The sequence below is a fragment of the Penicillium cinerascens genome, assembly GCF_028974065.1.
Source record: "Penicillium cinerascens strain IBT 15544 chromosome Unknown contig_5_segment0_segment0, whole genome shotgun sequence".
Taxonomy (NCBI): Eukaryota; Fungi; Ascomycota; class Eurotiomycetes; order Eurotiales; family Aspergillaceae; genus Penicillium; species Penicillium cinerascens.
The window spans coordinates 3,674,174-3,692,444 of NW_026695294.1; the positions used below are offsets into that span (position 1 = coordinate 3,674,174).

The following is an 18,271-nucleotide window of genomic DNA, read 5'->3' on the forward strand; positions in this document are numbered from 1 at the left end:
ATAACCCCCACACGGGATTGACTCCGGCCCCCTCACCGCCCCACGAGAGGTCATCATCGCCGAAGCTCCGACCTCACTTCGACTCATCGCCGACCATGACGACTCTCAAGCCCCGAGAGCCCTACTCCCGCGAGGAGCTGGCTCACCTTTATCCCAAGAGCCTCAAGCTGCAATTGGTACAAGTGGTGAGTTTGCCTAGAGCCTATTCATTGTTGTAGCGCTAACCCAGCCAGTTCCTTCGTCATGGTGAGCTCGGATGCATGCGCATATCAATTCTCCGAAAAGAGTTCTAATTGGGACGTAGGCGAGCGGACGCCTGTTTCTTCGCGCTTTCAAAATGTACGTCTTTCTTTTCATTTTTCCTTTGATTAAGGTGTGGGAAGTGCTAACGTGTTGTACAGACTGGCTTGAGTCCATGTACTATATTTCCTCTTCGTGCCTGTCGATCGATCGTGAACTGACCCGCCAAATAGACTGGCCTTACTGCGGTGTTGCGAGAGGTATGGTGCAAGCTGCCACTTCCAAGCAGGACATGTCTTCATGGGATGGATTTCAATGGCGCCGGAAAATGGAGGCGTTTGGAAACAACGACGAGTCGATCGTTGCGGCAGGACCGGGTGGTGAGATTGAGGCTATGTGGTTAGTGAAAGTGGGGTGTTCAGAGGCAAAGCTCAGGCTGACAAACTTCAAGCCAGCATGGTGAACTTACGGACAAGGGACGCGAAACCACCTATGCGCTGGGTACCCGCCTGCGTCACCTTTATGTCGACCAGCTCAGCTTCATGCCCAAGATCAAGACCGATGCCGAGGATATGTACCTGCGTGCGACACCTATTCCCCGTGCGCTCGAGTCGCTGCAGCAATCTTTCTGGGGCATGTACCCGGCCAGTGCGCGCACTCTAGACTTCCCGCCCCCGGTGATTGTGGCCCGCTCTGTGTCGGAGGAGACATTGTTTCCGAATGAGGGCAATTGTCGACGCTTTCGACAGCTGGCCCGTCTGTTTGCCGATCGGGCTGCCGCGCGATGTAAGTGTGAAATGAACCTCGTCCTACTGAGTATAGCTGACATATGCGGCAGGGAACGACTCAGAGCAGATGGCGTACCTGAACAAGATATGGTCCAAGTACATGCCCGAGTCTTCGCCCAAGGTCGCTGTGGATGCTCATCCCCGTCTGTCGGGTATCATGGATACCGTCAATGCAACCGACGCCCATGGTCCTGCCACCAGGCTCCCATCTGAATTCTATGACAAGAAGGGACGCGCCATTATGGATCGTATCGCGGTCGAGGAGTGGTTTGCCGGGTACAACGAAAGCACCGAGTACCGCAAGCTGGGTATCGGTGCCCTTATGGGCGACGTGGTCGACCGCATGGTCAGCACTGCTGTGGAGGGTGGCTGGCGCAGCGAGAGCTCTGCATCCGGCTCCGGTGACGCCGAAGCTGGTAAGGCGATCAAGTTTGCCATGAGCGGATGCCACGACACCACTCTCGCCGCCATTCTTTCCAGTGTTGGTGGTTTCCAGGACGAGTCATGGCCACCGTTCACCTCTTCCGTTGCCATTGAGCTCTTCTCGCAGATTCCCAGCACTGCTGCAGATGCTGGCTCCATGCTGGAGGAGTTTTCAAATCCGCCCGTGGTTAAGAAGTCTGGATTCCTGTCATCCATCCTTGGCGGTAAGGCCGCACCCAAGCATCCGGTGCCCTCCGCGACCGCACGGGCGCCGCTCGAATCCTTCCCCGAGGAGTCCCGCGAATCTATGCGCAAGCATTACGTCCGCATCCGCTATAACGACCGCCCAGTGACCATTCCCGGCTGTGCGACCAAGGCCAAGAACCACCTCCCTGGCGATCCGACTTTCTGCACGCTCGACGCGTTCAAGTCGATCGTTGACAAGTTCACGCCCAAGAGCTGGAGCGTCGAGTGCACAGAGAACCTGGGCGAGGGTCCGCACGGGCCTAACAAGCGGGAATTCTCCATGGCCGGATTCTAGTTCTATACCTATTACTAGTTTTTCTTCTTTCTTCTCATGTGCATGTGGGTTGGATATAATGGGGTTGTAAATGTAAGCTTCCAAGTAGAATATCAAGACCGTTTTTACTTCGTCTTTGCCTTCGCCTCCTCTTTTTTCTTCATGGCCATCATCCCCTGCACCGTGACCTTCAACATAAAACGCGGCAGCAATGTAAAAGATAGTCCCCGCAACGAGTACTAGAAATACCCCCAGACCATCGTTTTCCCACAGCCCACCCGTGCTGGCTGGTTGTACCCAGTCGGAGAGCAGTTTATAGGTTATGTTGACGCTGGGGTCCAAGGTGGGAAGGGGAAAGAGATGAAGCTACCGATATCAACGGGCCGATAGCCATGGTATCATTGGAGAGTACGGGAGTTCCTTGAGAAGGCTTGCTTTGATATTCAGTTTGAATGGTGGTTATTGTTCATCTATTCTATCTAACAGAGTTTCCATGGACTCTCTTTTATGCATTTTGACTCGCAGGCGATTTGGCTGGTCTTCGGCCCAACCCTGACCTCGATCGGTGAAAATAACACTTCACGATGCCTTGAAGTAAAACCACCAAATCTTCATCAACATGTCAGTTCTCTTTGACGTTGTCGAGCAAGTTCTCGGTCGACTTCGCGGACACTTTCTCGGGCGGTCTATTCTCGTTAACATCCCGGATTTACGATGTTGATTTGAGAGCTGACCTCTTCCCGATCTTTGCGATCTTTCGAATTGGATGAAGGAGATTTCTGCAAATTGCTATCCTTTCGTCTTCCTCTAGGGAATTGTGCTCGCCGCATGCTATGAGTTCGTCGGCTAGGGTTCGTGTCCTGCGACGAATCGTCAGTTCATCTTCAGTATTTTCAAGAATGGAATGGGGCTCCTGGAAGCTAATATCGTAAGTTGTGTCCCAGGTCATGACTGAATTTGACTTTCTGTCTTTTCTGCGAGTTTGATAAGTGAATTAGATGTCCTTAGTAGCCTTGGAAGATACGATGGGAGTGAAGGTAGCAGAAGGACTGGTTTTATGTTCCCCAAGTCCCCCATGGTTCAGTGCTATTGTTCTTTGTTTGAAAGAGATAGCAAAGAGCTGGTTCGTTATGCTGTAGGGGGTTTGATTGCTTTCCATTAAAACAAAAGTGAACCAGGCGTTCCTTTGAGTTGATAAATCCTGGGGCATATCTCAGGAGTCATGATGTCAAAGAAGACATCGCTAAGGAGTTCTAATGAAAGGAAATTAAACAATAGATGTGTGAAAACTGATTTTATTTACATACGCATGATTAAATTGGCCTGTCAGATCTTGGGCGACCTCGCTGTTTTCAATCACGTATCGCAATTCAACATCATGTCCATGCAAAGGCGACGGTAACACAAAATCATGACGATTCAACCACGGAGACGTAGTATGATGAAAACAGCTTAGCCAATAAGATCTTCTAAATACCGAATTACAGACCCGGGATGGTCAAATGGGGACCGTGAAGGTCAGGACCGTCGACAGGTACCTTGGGGACCGACGCCGTCAACCAAATAGAATCCCCCAATTATCAGCACCACGGGGCAAATCACTCATCATTGGGCTGTTCCTGGCCCCACAGTGTCTCTATCAACCTTGGAGGACATGTATGAGCATACGTATCGCACAGTAAAGGCTTCTAGAGGCCGCCAACAGTGAGGAACTTGGAGACGATGAACTGGGAGAGATAAAAGAAGTTGCCCGCAAGGTGCTTGGGGGCGCAAGTCCTATTTTCTTTCTCTGATTTTGTTATACACCACAGCTAGAAAATATTTCACAATGGTTATTGATTCGGGTCGTGAGAATGTGGCGTACCAGGTTCAGGTGCCTGAGCAGGACAAGCCCAAGGGCCGTCAACTGCCAGTCACCCTGCTCTCTGGTTTCTTGGTATGAGTCGTCATGTCATTGAGCATCAGGTCAAGTGCTAATTGCTCTTTGTAGGGAAGTGGTAAGACAACCCTCTTGAAACACATCCTCAAGTCACCCGACCATGGGATGCGAATTGCGGTCATTGTAAATGATATGAGTGTGTAAGTCGACGCTTCAATAATTTCCCCGTGAATTCTACTGATGGTGTTCTGATATAGGTTGAACATCGATGCCGCCCTCATCAAGAACCACAAAGTCTCTCAGACCCATGAGAAGCTCATCCAGTTGCAGAATGGCTGCATCTGCTGCACCCTGCGTGGTGATCTGCTATCCGAGTTAGCACGTCTGACGAAGCAGAACGAGATCCAATATGTCATCATCGAAAGCACGGGAATCAGTGAGCCGATGCAAGTGGCCGAGACATTCACTGCGGAGTTCAGCTCGGCCATGCTGGAGGCTGAGGACCAAATCAGTGGCAACAATGACGAGGATGCAAAGAAGATCCTGCATGAGATGTAAGTGATGCGCTGTCTTGTCATTCCGCCGTCAGTCTAACACGGTATCAGTGTTGAATTGGGTGGACTGCACACGATGGCCCGTCTTGACACCACGGTGACAGTCATCGATGCCTTCAACCTGCTTTCGAATTTCGACACTGTCGAGTTCCTATCCGATCGATATGGCAAAGAGGAGATTGTACCCGAAGATGAGCGAACAATTTCCGACCTGATGGTGGATCAGATTGAGTTTGCCGATGTTCTGATCGTCAACAAGATCGAGACCATCGATCAAGCAAGACGGGACAAAATCATGCAGCTGCTAAAGTTGTTGAACCCAAATGCAAAGGTTCTCACGTCTAGCTACTCCCAGGTAGACGTGCGGGAGATTATTGCGACCGGCAGATTTGACTTCGTGCGGGCTGCATCTGGCGCAGGCTGGCTGCGCAGCTTGCATGAAATGACTGTACAGACGACCGGCAATGGAGAGCGCATGGCCCCCAAGCCGGAGACTCTAGAGTAAGTTCCCTCACGGTCATACAGAGCACATTGCTAACCAGCCGCAAGGTACGGGATCAACAACTTTGTGTATTCTGCCCGACGGCCCTTCCACCCTCGTCGTCTCTTCTCACTCCTCCATGACAAGTTCATCCTCCTTCAAAACAACGAACTTGACGATGAAGAGGAAGGTGAAGAAGAGAATGACGATGAATCCGTAGACGAGATGGACACCGATACCGACTCGGTGGAAGACTTTGATCAACCGGATCCAAATGACATCCTAAAAAACAAGCGAGAGCACCCCGCATTCGGCCCCGTTCTCCGCTCCAAAGGCTTCTTCTGGCTGCCCACTCGGCCCTTCCAGTTTGGCGAGTGGAGCCAAGCGGGCGGCATGTTAACGGTGGGCTGTGGGGGTCCCTGGTTTGCGGAAGTCCCCGACGATGCGTGGCCCGAGGACAAGGATGTTGTCGAATCAATTCAAAATGACTTTCAGGGCCCCTGGGGAGATCGGCGTCAGGAACTGGTGTTCATCGGCGAGGGGATCGACAAGGAACAGATCACGGCCCTTCTAGACGAATGTCTGCTGGATGACAAGGACATGAAACAGTGGGAGAAGGTGATGAAAAACAAGAAACTGAGTCGCGAGGTCAAGACTAAGAAGCTGGCGAGCCTATGGGAAGACGGTTGGGAGGATTGGCCCGCTTTTGAGATCGAGGAGGAAGAACAGAGGGGCAAACACCGAATCAGCGAGTACGCGAGCCACGAGCACAAGGGCCATAAGCATAGTCATCGGTAGAATGTTCCCTTTATTTCATGAATAAAAAGTGTTTTGAGTTTGTTCAAGTCAAGCTTGAAGCGAGCTGGAGAGCGATAAGCGATAACGGGGGATCGCCCGCGACTCCGCCTTTCCTCCTTCACCTTCGCATCCTCCTCTCTCTCTCTCTCTCTCTCTTCATCCCTTTACGTCTGACCGGGGATTTGTGTCACGGTGATAAGCATTATACTTGAGCTTGATTTCGTTGCCCTCGAGAATGCCTCAGGCTTAACTGCCGCTATCCGATCGCTGTCCAATTGGCCTGGGGCCGCGGATGTTCGCATTTGATCCCATCCGGTTCCATTGCTGGGCTTCATTTTGTTTCGCCTGTAAGTCCAGTTGGACTCAATTAGAATTGTATGCCATTCTAACCAGTCTCGAGGAATCTTCGTCTGTTTGCAAGGCGCGTCAATTGAAATGGAGGTAAGAAGGCTTCGGTCCCCCGCGCCCTCCCCCGCGTTCAATTCCCTCCATGGCATGCTCCCTGCGGTCGGGGTATTCATATGGATTGCGACTGGGTACTACTTCCAGCTGTGCCGAGGGTGAGACAGGCGCTTTGGTTCCAGTGCCTTGGGGCGTTCGGCGAAAATAGAACCCCATAGGGGTCCTTCCATGCAGACCAAGGTTTCTATTGGGAGATATGGGCGATAGTGGCTGCATTCCCGAATGGAGCTTGCCGGCCATCTCTGCACTTGGCTATGATGGCATGGGGTCTCTGTGACAGGACTCCTCTCGGAGGATATTACCTGTCAGCATCAGAACTTAGTTCCCTAAGTGATGAGACCTCGCCGGCGCTTTCATTGACATGTAACGCTGTCGACCGCCTCCCCGTGGTATTCCAGACCTTCCTATTGCCTCTGACCCTATGCCTCATCCCTGCAAACCATGCCTTTCCCTTCGCTCCGCAGGTGCCGGTCTACCGTTCAGGCACCGGTACCGAGGGAGCACCCGAGGGAGCACCCGAGGCGCAGCCTGTCCGACTGGCGTCTGCTCCCTGACATCCCTGAATTTTGGACTTGGAAAACCGAAGCACAGCTAAGACTTTCCGATGCATTACAGGTTACGACAAGTACCGCTGCCTCGGCTCAGCCCAGGAGCCTGGACCCCAAAAGCCGCGATGCTAAACCACGTCTCCTTTTGATGGGACTTCGCCGGTAGATTTCATCTCATATCATCATACGTCTGATGAAAATAATAACTTGGTTATAGGAGCGGCAAGTCGTCCATTGCCAGCGTTGTATTCCACAAGATGCCTCCGAATGAAACCCTGTTCCTTGAATCTACCACTCGCATCCAAAAGGATTCTATTCAGTAGGGCTTCTCAACTCCCCGTCGGATCCTCTACTGACCAAGGCCCAGCTCCTTCATGGACTTTCAAGTCTGGGATTTCCCCGGACAGCTCGAGTACCTGGAGCCTTCCTTTGATCTTGAAGACATTTTCGGTAGCCTTGGCGCGCTGGTGTGGGTAATCGACGCCCAAGATGACTACTTGGACTCGGTCGCGCGTTTAAATCGCACTATTCTAACGGTACAGCAATACTACCCAGGCATCAACATCGAAGTCTTCATCCACAAGGTGGACGGACTCTCCGAGGAGTATCGCACCGACACCTTCCAGGACATCGTGCAGCGTATCTCAGATGAGCTCAGCGACGCTGGATACGAAAACGCACCGGTCCACTACTACCTCACCTCCATCTACGACTACTCCGTCTTCGAAGCCTTCAGCAAGGTCATTCAGAAGCTCATCCCCAACCTCTCCACCCTCGAAAACTTGATCAATACCCTTGGTAACAATTGCGGCTTCGAGAAGACCTACTTGTTCGATGTCCTGAGCAAGATCTACATCGCCTCCGACACCCGTCCTGTCGACATGGCCTGCTACGAGATGTGTTCCGACTACATCGACGTAATCGTCGACATTTCTGAGCTGTACTCCTGGGACCACCCCTCCCGTAGATCAAAGGGCGAACAAATCCAGGAGGCGGAGAGCCACGTAGTGCTGCACGATGAGACCATGATTCATCTCATGGAGATGAACAAGTATGCCCACCCCCTTCCTTACCCTTGACTATCGCTGACGATTCACAGATACCTCTGTCTCGTATCCGTCATTCGGAACCCCGAGGCAAAGGAAAAGCGAGGTCTAATTGACATGAACTGCCGTACCTTCCAAGACGCGCTGAACGATGTGTTCTCGCGCAGCTGGGAGCAGGAGGACCACGCGAGTGGTTAAATTCTTTTTGAACCCCGGGCCCTTTTTGTCGGCCATGACCAAAACTCACGAATTTCGAAGTAGCACAAATACTTTTGTTCAAATAGTGAAAGGATTACTCCGAGTATCATAAATTAGCCTATTCCTATTTGTCGTGCACGAATGCTGTAGAACCCGCCGGAAGTACCCCGGACATCTGACCTTATTCCTGACCTACCCATTTCAAAAACCTTCCCAATGGCCATTTATTAATACCTTTCTTCTCAACGCACCAGACAACCCTGTCCGAGAATGTCAGAACTCCGCCAGCGACAGCCTACCGCGGCCTCGAGGTCCCAACAAGGCACTGACACTTCTCCACGGCGCGAACCACAGCGCCGCACCGACAATAATGACCATGGTATCAGCGTCCTCGACATGATCCGGGTGCTGGTCACTCTTGTAATCGCCTCTTGCGGTCTCTCATATTACATGACCAACACCGAATCGGTACTATGGGGCTACCGGCCGTGGTTTACACGGTGGCCCGTCGTGAAGCAGTACCTGGTAATCCCACCCGAAGATCTTGACCACACCACCACACCACCACCACCATCATCATCACGCAAAGTGTCTCGGAATCAAGCTACTAACAGCAATGAAATACAGAGTGGCCCACTACACCTCACCCCAGCTCAACTCACCCTCTACAACGGCACTGACCCCTCCCTCCCAATCTACCTCGCCGTCAATGGCTCCATCTTCGACGTCTCCGCGAACCGACCGATCTACGGACCTGGCGGAAGCTACAATTTCTTTGCGGGGCGAGATGCCACACGCGCCTTCGTCACGGGTTGTTTCAACGACGACCTGACCCCGGACCTAGGTGGCGTCGAGGAGATGTTCCTCCCGGTGGAGGACGTGGAGGATGAGCGTGTTACGCCGGCGGATAGGGAGCTTCGCCGAGAGCGCGAGTTGACTCTTGCTAGGGAGCAGATTGGGAAGACCGTTCTGAGGTGGCAGCAATTCTTCCGGAATCATAAGAAGTATTTCCAGGTCGGGGTGGTAGAGGACGATGGGGTTGTTGATCCAGACAAGGGTAAGAGTGTGCTTTGCGAGGGAGCGCAGAAGCAAAGGCCAAAGCGTAGTGAGATGGCACAGCAAGAATAGGAGTTTAGGGCAGCATCTAGCATAGCGGATACCCCATGAGGTACATTCTACGAGGAAGAATATGAAGTTTTGTAACTTTTTTATTTGATTCGTTCTGTCTGAAACAAGTCCAGGGGCACGAATGTTCCACACATCCGAGAATCAGGCGTCAACTTCATCACGCCCAGCCGAGCTTCCCATGTGAAATGATATCATCGTAACAAGGAAAAAAAGAACCGCGAGAAATCAGTATCGGAACGTTTACTCGGCGGTGACGGCACGGGCTGTACTCTGCATTAGCATTTGCTGCGGTCGCTCTGCGGTGATGGACTGTACGCACTGTAGATGTTCAGGCTGCTGTGGCCAACAACCTTCTTGATCTGACCGTTGGCCTCGAGGTCGGCGAGGGCCTGGCGGGCAAGGCTGCCGTTGATCTTGAGACGGTCGACGAGGGTGGCGACGGTGATCAGACGGTAGGACTGAACATCCTTGTTGAGCTTCTCGGCAGTGGTCTTGTCGAGGACGACGGCGTGCTGGGCCTTGTCCTTGACTATACAGAAAAGACTAGTTAGTACTCGATTTTTGGGATAGTGTTCGCCCGATCGCTCCAACGATTCCGTTTCGCTTTTCTTTCTAAGGGGGATTCCGGCGAAAGTTCGAAAGTTGGAAGTCGTTGGTTCACGGTCGCACGGTGGGTGATGGTGATGATGGTAATAGCGTACCCTTGCCCTTGGACCACTTCTTCTTTTGCTTCTTGCCACCGGTTGCTGAGGGCGCCTGTCATGTATCCATATTAGTCGCTTGCATCGAGGAAGACGTAGTGTGGTCACTCACCATTTTGTGTGATGGGGTGGATGTTCGAAAGAAGAGAACGACGAGCCGGCCTCAAGTGCGAAATTGAGCCGTGGGGCCTGACTAAGCCGGCCGAGCCCTAAGCCCTCAGTGTGCTAGTCACGTGTGTGTGTCCTCGGCTAGTCTCATCATGTGATCTGATCTATGGTGCCTCAAATATACGGCAATGAAGACAATCAGCTAAGGTACATAGTTAACTAGTTATTAACTGATTAGTTATAGAAACAATGCGAATGAACAACAGAAGTATCTCATTTAATCCAATGAAGTCAAGTTCCACAGATGGTCATTGAAAGGCAGTCTGCTAATCTTCATTTTGGCTGTCTTAAGTCATTGTGTACATACTCGTAACATTTGGATATCTTGGTTGTGCCATGATTACATCTCTCGTAACTATGCCACCATCTAGCACTCTCTTTTTTCGACTATTGACTGTTGACAATCGAGTTGATCACCCTGAAATAGGCAGCGTCGCCCTCCTCAGATAGATACCCCACCACCCATTCCTCATTAGACCCAAACCAAAATGGCGAGTCATGGATATAGTCACCCGAGGGTTCATCAAGATACCTCTGGTCAGGCACTGTCAGCCACTTTACCTCATACCTCCCACTGTCACACTTTTTTGTAGGAACCCTAGCGATGACGGGTGGACTATGCGGAGACCAGTATCGTACGGAAGGAAGATTGTTCGTGATGGCGTTGATAAGTAGCTGTGATGTCGAGGGGTGCCATGCGAGCTGTCGGACCGGTTGTTCGTGGACAAGAGCAGATGTCAGCCCGGGTGTGCCATCCAGAGACCATATCCAAACCACGTTCGATTTGGCGGAGTCGACCGTCGCTAACAGAGTTCCATCGGCGTTGAACGTCATGGTTGACGCGCTACGCGGTGTGCCCGACGATGAATCGGCACTCATGCTGAATGCAGACGAGCTCGAAGTCTCGACGTATTCCGCATCGCCCAGTGCATTCATGTATTTTTCCCGCCAGATTCTGGGAGCGGTCGATTCGATTTGAAAGACGTGTGATAGAGTTGTAGACGATGAGAACTATTGTCATTAGTTAAATTCACTACCTACCGCGTTGTGATATACTCACGGTTCGAGTGCGCAGCAGATCAATGTTGCCGTTGACCTTGCTTACTGCAAGTATCTCCGAAGTCGCGCTGTGGCCAAGAGCCGGACTCCATTCAATCTGTCTCACACCAGTATCATTTTCATCTTCAGGGCCTGACGTATTGGTATAGGTCCTGAAAAGCTGGCCATCTGCTGTGAAAATCAGTACCTTGGTGCCAGCAATGGCAATATCCCAGACGGCAATCCATTTTCCGTCAGGGCTCCATTTCAAGCCTTGCGCATCAATGGTTGGAAGGACCGTTCGATTAATCAGGCCGTATGATTGAAACTCGTGAATGGTAAGTATGTCAGACGTCTCTGGCTTCAAGAGTATGGCGAATTGTCTGGTCTTCGGGCGATACCCATACCCAAGGGGATGGGCCATCTTGGGTGATTTGATCACCATGCTTCGCTCTGAGCTCAAAGAATAGATGGTCATCTTTGTATTCCAGTTGTGGAATACAATAATCTCATTCTCACTACCACCAAAGTCCACGTATAATGACTCTGGCTCGATGTTTTGAATCTCGGCGAGCTGCTCCAATGGGTGGAACTTCCAGACTGCGACAGATACACCTTGGTGCGTAAGAAGACGCCGTTCCTTCTCAGCGAAGGGCCCATCTGGATCGTATCTCTGAGTAGGTGCAAATTTTATGGTCTTGAGCCCATTGGTCTTGAGCCTTTCGAGGTCTATCTCTTTTCGTTCTGCTGCGAGCTTCCAAAAAACCGCCAGGTCTTTCCCACGCATGTGTGCAGCATAGAGACCATCGTCAGATAGACGTAGTTCCATTGGACCTGGTACAACATCAGCGTTTGTTCAGGAAAGGCAACGGAGATACTGACGTTGGGGCCCTGTCGAGGAATCCATTGTTGATCCTTTTGTCAACAGAGGCGCGTGTCGAGACGGCGATGTTGGGGATGGAAGACTTGTAGCGGTATTGCGGAGAGACAATCTTGTCTTCAGTTTGATTTCATTTTCCACTGCTTGTGGACCTGGTGGTATGAGATTTCTATCATCTCAGAGTGTTGTTTTCACACGATCTCTACTTCGTTTCTCCAACGTCCCGGATCCATGGCCCGTTACGTAATCACAATCCACGCTCTCCATGTCGATTTTGTCCGTGACATTGACCCTGTTCTCTTTCGATGATGAATGGAATATGTTGAATACTACTCCATAACATCCGCCTCCCCAGTACATTTTATATCTAGCCCATCCCACCTCGACTATACTGCTGTCCGTCACTTCGTCCCCTGTCGATAAGATAGAGGGATTATTGTTACTCCGTTCCGAGATAAGGCGCGAATCGAAAATGTTTCTCGAGTTTCCCCGCCGTCTTTTCCCCGGACAAGTGTGCATTTTTGCTTCAGAAGCCAAAATAGGTTTTGTTCAGCGATTAGTCCCGCCTTTGCGGCGTTTTCTCCCGATTACCCCTCGTTCCTTCCCCAGAATGGTGTCCGATGACGCGCCGCAGAACGGCGGCGAGAACTCCGCGCCGACATCTGCGAAGTTGAAGGGACGGCAATTCTACGAGAGCATAGGAAGTCCGAAGTACATTGTGGCCCCTATGGTCGATCGCTCGGAGTTTGTGAGTTGCACCAGTTCAATGTTGAGTGCAATATTAGTATACTAACAGGCTTCTACCCCAGGCGTGGCGCATGCTCACTCGATCCTTCATGCCCCCCGACGAACAAAAATCCCTTCTTGCATACTCCCCGATGTATCATGCACGACTATTCGGCGAGATGCCGCGCATGCGCACGCAACACTTCCAACCGACCCGCGAGGCCGTCGGTGACACGACCAGAAAGGACGAACTCTTCCTTGACGGAAACCCGAAATTCGACCGGCCACTCTTCGTGCAGTTCTGCGCAAATGACCCAACTGAGTTCCTGGAAGCGGCGCGCCATGTGGCCCCGTATTGCGATGCTGTTGACTTGAACCTCGGTTGTCCGCAAGGCATTGCGAGAAAGGGCCACTACGGAGCTTTTCTCCAAGAAGACTGGGACTTGATTTACAAACTTATCAACCGACTTCACACTGAACTTTCTGTGCCGATTACTGCCAAATTCCGTATCCAAGAGTCTAAGGAGAAGACCTTGGAATATGCGAAAATGATTCTTTCCGCCGGAGCAAACATCATTGCAGTGCATGGGCGCAGACGAGAACAGAAGGGCCATGAAACCGGGTTGGCAGATTGGAGCTACATTCGCTACCTGCGAGATAACCTCCCGCCGGAGACCGTGATCTTTGCCAATGGCAACATCCTGAACTATGAGGATCTTGAGCAGTGCCTCCGGGTAACCGGTGCGGACGGTGTGATGAGCGCAGAGGGCAACCTGTCAGACCCAACGATCTTCAGCAAACCACCCCCGGTCGGGAGTGAGGGGCGCGATTACTGGCGAGGACGGGATGGGACAGGCGGTTACCGAATTGATGCGATCCTCCGACGGTATCTCGACATCATCTATAAATATGTCCTCGAGCAGCCTGCACCAGAAAGGAAGCCCCTCTTCCTCCCATCCGACTCGGTGGAAGAGGCGGAGGAGATTGCAGAGTCTGACGAGCCCGACGATGGCCCGCCCAAGAAGAAGCAGAAGCGGGAAAAGATCAAAAAGCCCCATTCTCCCAGTCTGGGCGTCATGCAGGGACACTTGTTTCAGGTGCTCCGGCCGATGGTTGCTACCCATACAAACGTTCGAGATGCGCTGGCCCAGTCGCGGCCCGGCGACATGGCCGCTTTTGAACACGTGTTGACCCTCGTCGAGCGAGCTGTCAAGGCAGGACTGAAGGATTATGAAGAGACTCCTGAGAAATTTGAGAAAAAACCCGACGAGACCTTGACAGGGTCCAAGGCCACCATTGCCGAGTACGGCCGGCCCTGGTGGGTCTGCCAACCCCACATTCGGCCCTTGCCTGAGGAAGCAATGGAATCGGGAGCGCTTACTGCCAAGGGCAAGACGAGCGTCCCCAAGGATGTGAAGACAGAGAAGAAACCAGTCGCAGATACCGACACCCCGACTTCGGGGACGGCCACTCCTGCCGACGGTACGGATACTTCTTGCACTCTCACGCCCGACCATCTTGTGAGTGGGTAAATGGGTATCCTTGTACATGCATCTCTTTATCCTTAGAGGCTGGTTGTTGGCGTTGGACATACGGGGATTATCCCTAGAGCCTTGTATAGAACTTTATGACATAGAACATTGTATGTATTTGCATAGCGCCCTAATGAATCAAATAACGTTCAATATGTAAACTTGGAACCCTTCACATGCCGATCCTTATAGATCTAGAGATCTGGGATAATAGAGACGAATAACTGTTACTTACATACAGGCATGGTGAAAATTCGCTATGGGCCTGCTCCGAATATAAAGGTCTCTGGACGAGGAATCGTTCACTGGCAACAGCAAAGATAATTAGCCCAGATGCTGAAGGGCTTGAGAGAAGAGAGCCGGCCTTAGAAAATAGATGGCGTTAAATCTCAATCAGAATATCCGCCAGTCCATTCTATACTCGCTCCTTGTCTTTATCATCTGCCAAGCACCTTCCACGTGGTTGTTACCCGTTTAAAGGTTTGCTGACCTGTTCTATAAGGTCATAACTCATTCCCACCCTGCAGATTGCCGACAAGCTCAAGTTTCCGTGGCGCATCACTAGCTTTATTATGTGAAGAAAGTCAGAAACACAAGTTCTTGGCACACGTGCCCACTAGCCGTGATGCCATTCGTGATTATGCAGGGACTAGTTTCCATGCAACATCAAGCACCTATAAACTCCCGGGCTGCAGCCAAGTTGCAGATATCGCACCCCCGCCATACTCCGGGAAACCCCGTGTATGCGCCGCAAACCGCCCCCTCTCTTTGCCTGACATCGTATTCTACCAGACAATGGCTTGACTCCAATTCTCATTCTAAGTATTTACATTCATAAAATGGCGGTACATTCTTGCGAAACATTATTAGCCATTATGTAATAATCGCGGATTCTGTATGTTTGCTGGTGTATAGAAAACTTCCGCGTCAGGAAAACACTTTATTTTTCAAAGTGGAGTTATGCATTTATCTAGCGGGTTATAGCAAGTGTTACAGACTCCCGCTACACGTGGCCGATTGCCAGGATATAACACGACAAAATGATATTGCAACGATACCACCTCGCTTGCGTCTTCTTTTAGTTGAATAGGTACACCCCCAGTGAAGAAGAGGACAATCATAATGCCATCGATATGGATGGGTATATATAGGTGCAGGGTACTGTAGCCCCAAACTGGGCCGTAGCTTGCCTCATCCCATTCTTCACCACTGCCACCGATCATGATCTTCTCAAGAACTAGTGCGCTTTTTGCGCTGGCATCGGGCGCTTACGCCCAGTCGCAATACACTGCTACTGGCACTGCTGCCGTAGCTAAGGCAGCTGCCACCGCTCTGACTCTGTCCCCTACTTCGAATGTCCCTGGATCAACTTTCAACCGCTTTGTTCAGATCTGGCTGGAAAACCAGGATTACAGTGCGGCTATCGCGGACCGTGAGTACCTAATGTCGTGGGATCCTCAATAAAAGCGCATGTTAATAAATTGGGTCTCAGCAAACCTCGCCTACCTCGCCTCTCGAGGCATTACACTCTCAAATTATTTTGCCATCACTCATCCCTCTCAGGTAGGATGACCAATGATTTGTGAACTGTTTCTCCTTGCTCACATGGCCATGCAGCCTAACTATGTGGCCGCTGTTGGTGGCGATACATTTGGGGTCGCTAACGACAATACGCACTATATCTCTGCGAGCACGAAGACAATCGTCGATCTCCTGGACAACGCTGGCATCAGCTGGAGTTTGTATCAGGAGGATATGCCTTTTTCTGGCTTCGAGGCAAACTGGGTCAACCAGGAGACTGGTGCAAATGACTACGTGCGAAAGCACAAGTAAATCTCCCAATACCACAATCGCCCTAGAGCAAAAAGTCACTGACAAATTATTTCCAAGCCCACTAATGAGCTACAACTCGGTTACGTCGGATACGGACCGTCTTGCGAAATCGAAGAACTTCACCATGTTCTATGAAGACCTGGACAATAATGAACTGCCCCAATGGATGTTCATCACCCCCAACATGAGTATGCGTTTCTCTCCTTTTCGTGACTTTTTTGAACTTAGACTAATCCTAAGTGCACTTACAGCCAACGACGGCCACGATAGCTCGCTCGCCACTGCTGGAACTTGGTCTCGTAACTTTTTGACCCCATTGCTCTCAAACACAAACTTCAACACTGATAGCACTTTGATCATCCTTACCTTTGATGAAGGCACGACGACTGGCACGAACCAAATTTATTCCGTGCTTTTGGGTGGCGCTGTCTCAAGCGCGAAGGTGGGTACCACGGACAACACCGAATATAATCACTATAGTCTGTTGAAAACTGTGGAGACCAATTGGAACCTGGGAAACCTTGGACAAAACGATGTTGATGCCACTGCGTTCTTCTAGTTAGCTCACAATGATCATCACCAAGAAAGAACCTGATACAACGATTGAGGCCGCATTCAATCAGCTTATATCTAACGGTGCATCTACGACTTTTTCTTTTTGTCAGAGCTGGAGTTCTGAGTTTGAGAGGGAAAACATGTTATTGCTCTTTGTTTTCATGATGGAAAGGAGATAAAGTTCTGATGTCTCTGGCATTAGTTTGGATGATTCAGAATGCGTCCACTTGATACTTCGTTTTATTTAGTCACTCTCTCACGCACTCGGGTGTAGTCGGAGGGGTAGCATTATAACATGCTTAGACTACTATATATAAGCGGTTCTCTCAACAGGGCTTATCGGAGAGCGTTGGAGCGTCATCCCGTGTTATTAAATATGAAACCCAGGTCTATTTGGCCAAGTTCGAGCCGAATTAAGAAGTTCCCCTCGACGTAATATTCTCCCAACAAAGTCAAGTTTGTGAAACTACAAAAACAAATGTACCTTATCCGTCCATCCACCTGGTATTTGCATCCACCGCTCAATCATCGCTCAAAAATCCCTGACAAACTCATCGGTAGGTTCAGATATCCACACACCCCAGTCCTCCGGCGATATGCCATATTAAAATCCAATCAACTGTATAGAGCCTATATAATTGGCCCCGAACAGGTCGAGTAGCATTACTCCGCCGAAGTCTTTGAATATTCTTGCCTCTGTTTCACAAAACCCCCTCAAGTCCACGCCAACATCCTGTAGATCTCTCAACCACGACCGGATAACTGCATTGCACTGGACTGTCGTTCATATGCTGAACCAAGGACAAAAATACCCAGCCCAGAATGCAAGGAAAGGAGTCCATTCACCGACAGTTTGATGACTGTCAAACCCATTCTCCAAAAACTCACGAAACAAACCGAACAATGATTTATATAACTCTTGCAACTTGGACTTTAGTGGGCCTAATTGTTTCAACGCAGCTTGGCTAGCACCAATCGGAACTGCAATGCATAGTGGTAAAGTGAATGTTTCAACTTTCCCTCAATGATATTCGGGAATTTCGAGTTCTAGTGTAATCGTCGTGAGCGGAATAACATTGAGGCTGGTCTGCACAACTTTGGGTGCATTATAGAGAGGACCATCGTGCAAATCCTTTTCACGTATGGCAAAGTGGATTCGGTCCCACTGTGGTAGCTCATAGAACAAATGAAAGATGCAATGGCTAGAGGCAAGGTGATGTGCTACGGCTCTGCTGCCATAACCATCAGGTGGAAATACACCGAGTATACCTTACCATAAATAGATACACATCCCTACAACCACCAGCAAGTATTTGGATTAAGCATGATTTGAATGCAACAAGTGCCCAACCAACCAGGGGCGGGTGTGAACCAAGCATTGTTGAAACATTGATGAGCTAGCAAAGATCTATTCCTCTAAGCCGGGTTATTCCGATGAGAAATGTAATTTGAAGTCAAAGACCAACGAGCTCTCAGTAGTATTGCCAAGAAAAAGACGCCTTATTCTATATTTCTACCCCCTCCCCTTTGATTTGGCCGGACGGACCTCTTCATCGCTGTTATCATAGATATTATCTTCTTCGATAGGTTTGATATGATTGATATATTCGACTGAAGCTTTTAGTCATTTGATCAGTCCGTTATTAATACTTTCTGGTTTTCGGCTGGCAGTAACTAGGAAGAGGGACTGTTCGCCTTAAAGATACTTTCTAGAAATTCGACATGGAATAACCCCTAAAAAACCGGCCTACACACGAGAATGATGCCAACCTT

At 50.3% G+C, this 18,271-nt stretch overlaps 8 protein-coding genes across 8 annotated transcripts; 6 read left to right on the top strand and 2 right to left on the bottom strand.

Moving 5' to 3' along the window:
- Window positions 1–2: 2 nt before the first annotated feature.
- Window positions 3–1,992, top strand: N7498_005875 (putative acid phosphatase; the record flags this gene model as incomplete). Its single annotated transcript, XM_058452937.1, has 7 exons — window positions 3–185; window positions 234–246; window positions 305–339; window positions 402–417; window positions 474–639; window positions 692–1,026; window positions 1,079–1,992. The coding sequence occupies exons 1-7, from the start codon at window positions 96–98 to the stop codon at window positions 1,990–1,992; spliced, it is 1,569 nt and encodes a 522-aa protein (XP_058309475.1). The 5' UTR covers window positions 3–95.
- A 1,807-nt stretch (window positions 1,993–3,799) lies between these two features.
- On the top strand, window positions 3,800–5,683 carry N7498_005876 (uncharacterized protein; the record flags this gene model as incomplete). Its single annotated transcript, XM_058452938.1, has 5 exons — window positions 3,800–3,907; window positions 3,962–4,050; window positions 4,108–4,404; window positions 4,456–4,905; window positions 4,954–5,683. 5 exons carry the CDS (start codon window positions 3,800–3,802, stop codon window positions 5,681–5,683), a joined length of 1,674 nt encoding a protein of 557 aa, XP_058309476.1.
- A 903-nt stretch (window positions 5,684–6,586) lies between these two features.
- N7498_005877 (GTR/RAG family Ras-related GTP-binding protein) lies at window positions 6,587–7,937 on the top strand (the record flags this gene model as incomplete). The annotated part of the gene is made up of 4 exons (XM_058452939.1): window positions 6,587–6,855; window positions 6,911–7,012; window positions 7,061–7,744; window positions 7,793–7,937. 4 exons carry the CDS (start codon window positions 6,587–6,589, stop codon window positions 7,935–7,937), a joined length of 1,200 nt encoding a protein of 399 aa, XP_058309477.1.
- Window positions 7,938–8,207: 270 nt separating this feature from the next.
- On the top strand, window positions 8,208–9,065 carry N7498_005878 (putative heme/steroid binding domain protein; the record flags this gene model as incomplete). The annotated part of the gene is made up of 1 exon (XM_058452940.1): window positions 8,208–9,065. The coding sequence occupies one exon, from the start codon at window positions 8,208–8,210 to the stop codon at window positions 9,063–9,065; it is 858 nt and encodes a 285-aa protein (XP_058309478.1).
- A 60-nt stretch (window positions 9,066–9,125) lies between these two features.
- N7498_005879 (40S ribosomal protein eS25) lies at window positions 9,126–9,913 on the bottom strand. Its single transcript, XM_058452941.1, has 4 exons — window positions 9,879–9,913; window positions 9,767–9,821; window positions 9,385–9,594; window positions 9,126–9,328 (listed from the first exon to the last, which is right to left on the bottom strand). Exons 1-4 carry the CDS (start codon window positions 9,879–9,881, stop codon window positions 9,306–9,308), a joined length of 291 nt encoding a protein of 96 aa, XP_058309479.1. The 5' UTR covers window positions 9,882–9,913; the 3' UTR covers window positions 9,126–9,305.
- A 408-nt stretch (window positions 9,914–10,321) lies between these two features.
- On the bottom strand, window positions 10,322–11,879 carry N7498_005880 (uncharacterized protein; the record flags this gene model as incomplete). Its single annotated transcript, XM_058452942.1, has 3 exons — window positions 10,322–10,945; window positions 10,995–11,806; window positions 11,855–11,879. 3 exons carry the CDS (start codon window positions 11,877–11,879, stop codon window positions 10,322–10,324), a joined length of 1,461 nt encoding a protein of 486 aa, XP_058309480.1.
- Window positions 11,880–12,462: 583 nt separating this feature from the next.
- N7498_005881 (tRNA-dihydrouridine synthase family protein) lies at window positions 12,463–14,110 on the top strand (the record flags this gene model as incomplete). Its single annotated transcript, XM_058452943.1, has 2 exons — window positions 12,463–12,600; window positions 12,662–14,110. The coding sequence occupies 2 exons, from the start codon at window positions 12,463–12,465 to the stop codon at window positions 14,108–14,110; spliced, it is 1,587 nt and encodes a 528-aa protein (XP_058309481.1).
- Window positions 14,111–15,331: 1,221 nt separating this feature from the next.
- On the top strand, window positions 15,332–16,502 carry N7498_005882 (uncharacterized protein; the record flags this gene model as incomplete). Its single annotated transcript, XM_058452944.1, has 5 exons — window positions 15,332–15,542; window positions 15,603–15,673; window positions 15,728–15,939; window positions 16,001–16,131; window positions 16,195–16,502. The coding sequence occupies 5 exons, from the start codon at window positions 15,332–15,334 to the stop codon at window positions 16,500–16,502; spliced, it is 933 nt and encodes a 310-aa protein (XP_058309482.1).
- Between the last annotated feature and the right edge of the window lie 1,769 nt (window positions 16,503–18,271).

Excerpts from the sequence above, each read along its gene's own strand:
- N7498_005879 (XM_058452941.1), bottom strand. Across the intron at positions 9,595-9,766 it reads GAAGTGGTCCAAGGGCAAGG|TCAAGGACAAGGCCCAGCAC; the intron begins GTACGCTATTAC and ends TTTTCTGTATAG. Across the intron at positions 9,329-9,384 it reads CAGCAGCCTGAACATCTACA|CCCGTGCCGTCACCGCCGAG; the intron begins GTGCGTACAGTC and ends TGCAGAGTACAG.